The 5,442-nt window shown below is 55.6% G+C and overlaps 1 protein-coding gene across 1 annotated transcript; it reads right to left on the bottom strand.

The window, feature by feature from the left end:
* Positions 1 to 4,236: 4,236 nt before the first annotated feature.
* On the bottom strand, positions 4,237 to 4,818 carry LOC138732670 (olfactory receptor 14J1-like; the record flags this gene model as incomplete). The annotated part of the gene is made up of 1 exon (XM_069879314.1): positions 4,237 to 4,818. A coding segment is annotated over one exon (582 nt), but the record flags the coding sequence as incomplete, so codon positions are not given.
* Positions 4,819 to 5,442: the final 624 nt, after the last annotated feature.

Raw genomic sequence — 5,442 nt, 5'->3', positions numbered from 1 at the left:
GCACGCCCGGTAGCTGCTGTCCCGTAGTGACCCGGTGTCACCCATCAGGGAGGAGGGAGCGTTGGGGTGGCCCTCCCTGCTGCAGGGACGGCTTTTGTCCATGTAGCTGAAAGGAAAACTGGACAAGGATCGGTGCTCCCCATGTGCTCTCCTGGCCACCTGAGTTTTGTTGGGTGAGCTCTCCAGAGGGTCACAGCACGGACTGACATTCCCAATGGCTCCTCCAGGTGTGCTCGGTGAGACAACCCCAAGTGTTGTCAAGTCTCAGACGACCAAGAGTGTCAGAGGGCCCCCAGATGTGCAACTGCACTTCATGATGGGTGCAGTAGGAGCCCTGCATTCCCTCGTGATTGTGATCCTGGTGTGCAGTGTCGTGATCTGGATGTGGAGGAAGAGAACACGGTGAGTCACTGATTGCCCCCACGGCTTCCTGCAAGGGCTGCTCGTAGCCACAAAGCGTTTCTACTCAGGCTGCTGGGCAGCGGTGAATGACGTCTTGGCCAAAACACTCTGCTGAGATTTCAGCCGCTGTTGGGTGCTTTAATTGGCCTCTGAACTCCTGGGCCTTCTTCCCGGGAGCCTCCTCTGACCAGAGCCGAGGTCGGCTCAAGCAGATCCTGCCTGGACATGAGTGACCGGCGTGGGCAAAGCCAGGTCAGGATGGGAAAGAGCAGGGGCTGAGCTTCCCCTGGAAAGCGAGACGCGCACCAGCGCCCGCTCCTGACAGGGAACCTGCCTGCAGGAATCCCCCTGCTCGGAGGTGCCATCAGGTGCCGGTGTCCCCCTCGGTCACGCTGTGCCGGCAGCTCTGAGCCTGGGGTGCAGAGCCGAGCCAGCTCCGTGTCGTGCAGGAGATTCCCCATCCTCCATCTGCAGCTGAGGCCTCAGACACACCTTTTCTCTCTGCAGAGAGGGCTCTGTGGAGCCAGACCCAACTCCTGCAGCCACTGTTCGTGGCAGGAAAACCAGAGGCCTCACCCTGCCCGCAGCCATCGTCCCAGCAACAGCAAACCTGTTTCTAGTGCCACCTGGATCACCTCCCTGTGAGGTGGACGTGCACGAGCCTGGGGTCCAAGATTGATCGTGGGGGCCGGTGCCCCTCCTGCTTCGGGTCCTCGACCAGGGCTGAGGCTTTCTACCTCATTCAGCCTCATCCTTGGCTCCTGGAGTCGGGTCTGTTCCTTGATTTGTGCGATGGTGAATGGATTTTCCCATATGGATCCCTCCCAAGCCTCCTTTGGGGGCAATATATGGAGTCTGAAGGCATTAAAGAGGTTTTGGGGGGATAAAAGGATAAAACCCCCTTTTTAGTCCCCTAAACTCCCTTTATCGCTCCCCAAACTCCCTTTTATCCCCCCAAAACCCCCTTTTATACTCCCAGTCCCCTTTATCCTTCTTTATTCCCCTTTTATTTCCCCCAAATCCTCTCTTTTGACCCCAAACCCCCTTTTCTCTCCCCAAACGCCTTTATTCCCCCTAAACTCCCTTATATCACCCCAAAACCCCTTTAACCCCCTTTAACCCCCTATATCACCCCAAACCCTCTATTATCCCCCCAAAACCCCTTTTAGGCCCCCCAAACTCCCTTTGTTCCCTCCAAACCCCCTTTATTCCCCCTCAAAACCCCTCTAGCACCCCCCAAACCCCCTTTCATCCCCCCTTTATAATCTTGTCATCCTGTTTTTAATTCACTGTTTTCTTCTCTTTTCTTGCTCATTGTCTGTGTAAATGAGGAGCTGTGCTCTCTGTGTGTTTAAACAAAATAAAGGGATGCTCAACGACTTCTGTTTCCTGATATATTTCCTGCGAGACATTTCTGGACTTGCAGGGACAGTTCCTGTGGTCGTGGGTGGAGGGGAAAAGAATCCCAGCACGGCAGTGCTGCTGGGCACAAGCGCTTGATCTCCCAGAGCTGTTCTCTCTCCACTTGCACACTCCCCTCCTCACCCCTTGCCTTGCTGCAGGCCTGATATCCAACTCTACAACCATTATCAATAAAAAGAGAACCCTTTTCCTACTGAAATTTCTTATACACCAGTCCCCCGCTCTTGCCACTGCAGGTCTCTCAGCCAAGCCCTTTCTCACACAGCTCCAAACCCATCAGGGGCTCATGGCTTTGTCTCATCAAACATCGAGAAAGTCCTTGCATTGGGATCCCCCAGGTGCCCTGGGTCCTTGCTCAGTGTTGTACCCTGAAAGGTTTCTCAGAACCCATCTCACAAGCCTCTCCTTGTCCATGATGTGCTCCAGCCCCAGCCATCCTTCTGGCCTCAGCAGGACTCTCTCCAGGCTGGGCAGGGTCTTCCTTGTGCTGGGAGCCCCGTACTGGACATGGCAGCCCTGATGTGTCCTGTGGTTGGTTAACCTTGGCCAGCAGCCGGACCCCCCGCAGCTGCTCCCTCCAAGCCCCGAACCAACGGGACAGAGGGAGAAAACGAACCAGAACGGCTCAGGGGTCAAGAGAAAGCAAAGGAGGTTCAGAGACCAATGACTGTCACGGGCACAGAGGTGTGGACTTGCTGAAGTTCGATTTACTTTATTGACAGTTCAGAAAGCTTTGGATTGGGAGCAACAAGGGCCAAATATTAAAGCCATTCTCCTCCCACTTTCTCCCAGTCTGAAATGGCTCCCTGGCTCCCAATTCCTCTGCCCGCCCCAACCCCAGGAGCAGCATGGAGGGTGGTGAAGAGGGACCCAGGACCTCCCCCAACCCCCAAAAGGGATCCAGGACCCCCTGAATTCCTTCAGAAGAGACCCAGAACTCCCCAAAAGGAACCCAAGACTCCCCCAACCCCCCAAAATTGGACCCAGGACCCACAAAATCCACAAAAAGGAACCCAGGACCCCCCCAAACCTTCCTTAAAGGGACCTCAGAACTCCAACCCCAAACCCCCTAAAGGGATCTGGGTCCCCTTTAATTCCCTCAAAAGAAATCCAAAGCCCCCCAAAAGTGACCCAAGACCCCCCCAGACCCCTCAAAAGAGTTCCACGACCCCCTCAACCTCCCACATGGGAACCAGGAACCATCAAAACCCCCAAAACGGGACTCAGGACCCCCACAAACTCCCAAATTGGATCCAGGGCATGCCTAATCCCCCCTAAAGGGATCCAGGATTCTTCCCAAACTCCCAAAAGGGATCCAGGACACACCCCACTCCCCCCCACCCTGCACTGGATTCAGAACCTCCTCAAAAGGACCCAAGACCCCACAACCCACACCCCCCCCCCAATTGGAAGGAGAACCCCTCCTAAAACACCTAATGGGACCCAAAACATGCCCCTCAAAAGGGATCCATGAAACTCCAAGACCCCAAAAGGGAACCAGGAGTCCCCCAAAAGGGAATCAGGAGTCTCCCAAAAGGACCCAAGGCTCCCCCAACCCCCACCCAAATTTACCCAGAACCTCCCCAATCCCTGCAAATGGGTCCCAGGAGCCTCAACCTCCAAAAGGGACCCAGGACCCACCAAACCTCCCAAAAGGGACACAGAAACCACCCTACATGCCCCCAAATGGAACCCAGGACCCCCCAATACCCCCCCAAAAGGGATCCAAGACACCCCTTCCCCAAACTCCCAAAGCGATCTGGGACCCTCTGAATTCCCCCAAAAGAAACCCACAGCTCCCCAAAAGGGATTCAAGACCCTCACAAACCCTGAAAAAGGATCCAAAACCCCCAGAAGTCTCCAAATGGGACCCAGGACCCACCAAAACTGCCCAAAAGGGACACAGGACCCCCCTAAATCCCCCAAATGGCACCCAGGACCCACCAAACCCACAAATGGGACCCGGGATCCCCCCATATCCCGTAAAGGGATCCACTACTTTCCCCCAACCCCCTGAGAGGGATCTGGAACCCTCTGAATTCTCTCAAGAGAGACTCAAAGCCCCCCAAGAGGGACTCAGGAGCCCCCCAAATCCCCCCAGAAGGAACCCACGCCCCTCCAAAATTCCCCCAAACGGGATCCAGGGCCGCCCCCCACAAACCCCCAAAAGGGACCCAGGACCCCACAAAACCCCCACAAAGCTGGGGAAGGAGAGAGAAAGCTGGGGGAAGAGAGAAGGATGTTGTGGGGTACCATGTCAAAGGCTTTACAGAAGTCCAGGTCGACCACATCCTTTAGTTTAAATTAGTGCAATAATCACATTTTTGAACACCCAACCATGAAGCAAACCATCCGCAATGGTGACATGGTGCAAACCACTGGCAATGTGACCAAACTCAGAGCACTCAGGCTTTACTGAACTTCCCAGAGGTAGGAGTGTGAGCAGGAGAGCTTGAGAATCTGCGGGATTTCACAGAAGAACTGCTCCACAGCATTGCCCTGGCACAGGGGCAGGGAAAATGTATTGGCCGTGTGCAGCAGAGCAGTGAGAAACCCAGCGCCCCAGGCAGCTGCTGCCATGTGGACACAAGCTCTGCTGCCCAGGAGGGTCCCGTAGTGCAGGGGTTTGCAGATGGCAACGCAGCGGTCGTAGGACATGTCTGTGAGAAGATAATATTCTGCACTCAACAAGAACAACACAAAGAAGACCTGGGCAACACATCCTGAGTAGGAGATGGCCCTGGTGTCCCAGAGGGAGTTGGCTATGGATTTAGGGACAGTGGTGCAGATGGAACCAATATCGGGGAGGGCGAGGTTGAGGAGGAAGAAGTACATGGGGGTGTGGAGGTGGTGGTCCCAGGCGATGGTGGTGATGATGAGGCCGTTGCCCAGGAGGACAGCCAGGTAGATGCCCAGGAAGAGCCAGAAGTGCAGGAGCTGCAGCTCCCGTGTGTCTGCGAATGCCAGGAGGAGGAACTGGGTGATGGAGCTGCTGTTGGACATCTGCTGCCTCTGGATCAAAGCCAAAATAGTGTGAGAAGTTACAGGAGACTTCTTTGAGTAAAATCAAAGCCAGTTCTCACACTGCACAGTTGCCACTGCTTTTCCATTTCCAGTTGCAGCCCTTCCGCCAGCTCCATGCCTGGAGCCCTGCTCGGTGCCGGCTGAATGTGCCGGGAGGAGCAGGGCCTCTGCCCGCTGGCTGCGAGGGGTCAGCCCTGCTCTGCAGCTGGGGGTCATGGGGACGCTGGGCACAGGGGACACTGCTGGGGTTCAGCTTTGTCCTGTGGAACTGCTCCTGGTGCAAAAGGGCTTGTCAGCATCTGCACCTCCAGGGATGAGGAACTGAGAGGGTAGAAGGAAGGCAGAGAGGTTTGGGCCTTTACCACTCTTGCTCCCACCCCGGACAGTGTTCTTGGATGTCAGAAACCCTCAGCATCCCTGCTGCACTCAGGGAGAGCATTACCTGTGGCTTAGTGCAGAGGGAGGGGTGCTGCCCTCTACTTTGCTCTTGTCCCCAGCAGCTCTGGGCTTGCACCTTTCTGAGATGGAGGGGGATCACTCTCCCTTGTTACCTTCAAAAGCCACCTCACCCTTCTGAGCACAGAGGGATCCACC

This window comes from Phaenicophaeus curvirostris, chromosome 35 (genome assembly GCF_032191515.1).
Source record: "Phaenicophaeus curvirostris isolate KB17595 chromosome 35, BPBGC_Pcur_1.0, whole genome shotgun sequence".
NCBI lineage: Eukaryota > Metazoa > Chordata > Aves > Cuculiformes > Cuculidae > Phaenicophaeus > Phaenicophaeus curvirostris.
Note: the sequence above shows the minus strand (reverse complement) of the source record. Positions and strands in the feature narration are given on the sequence as shown.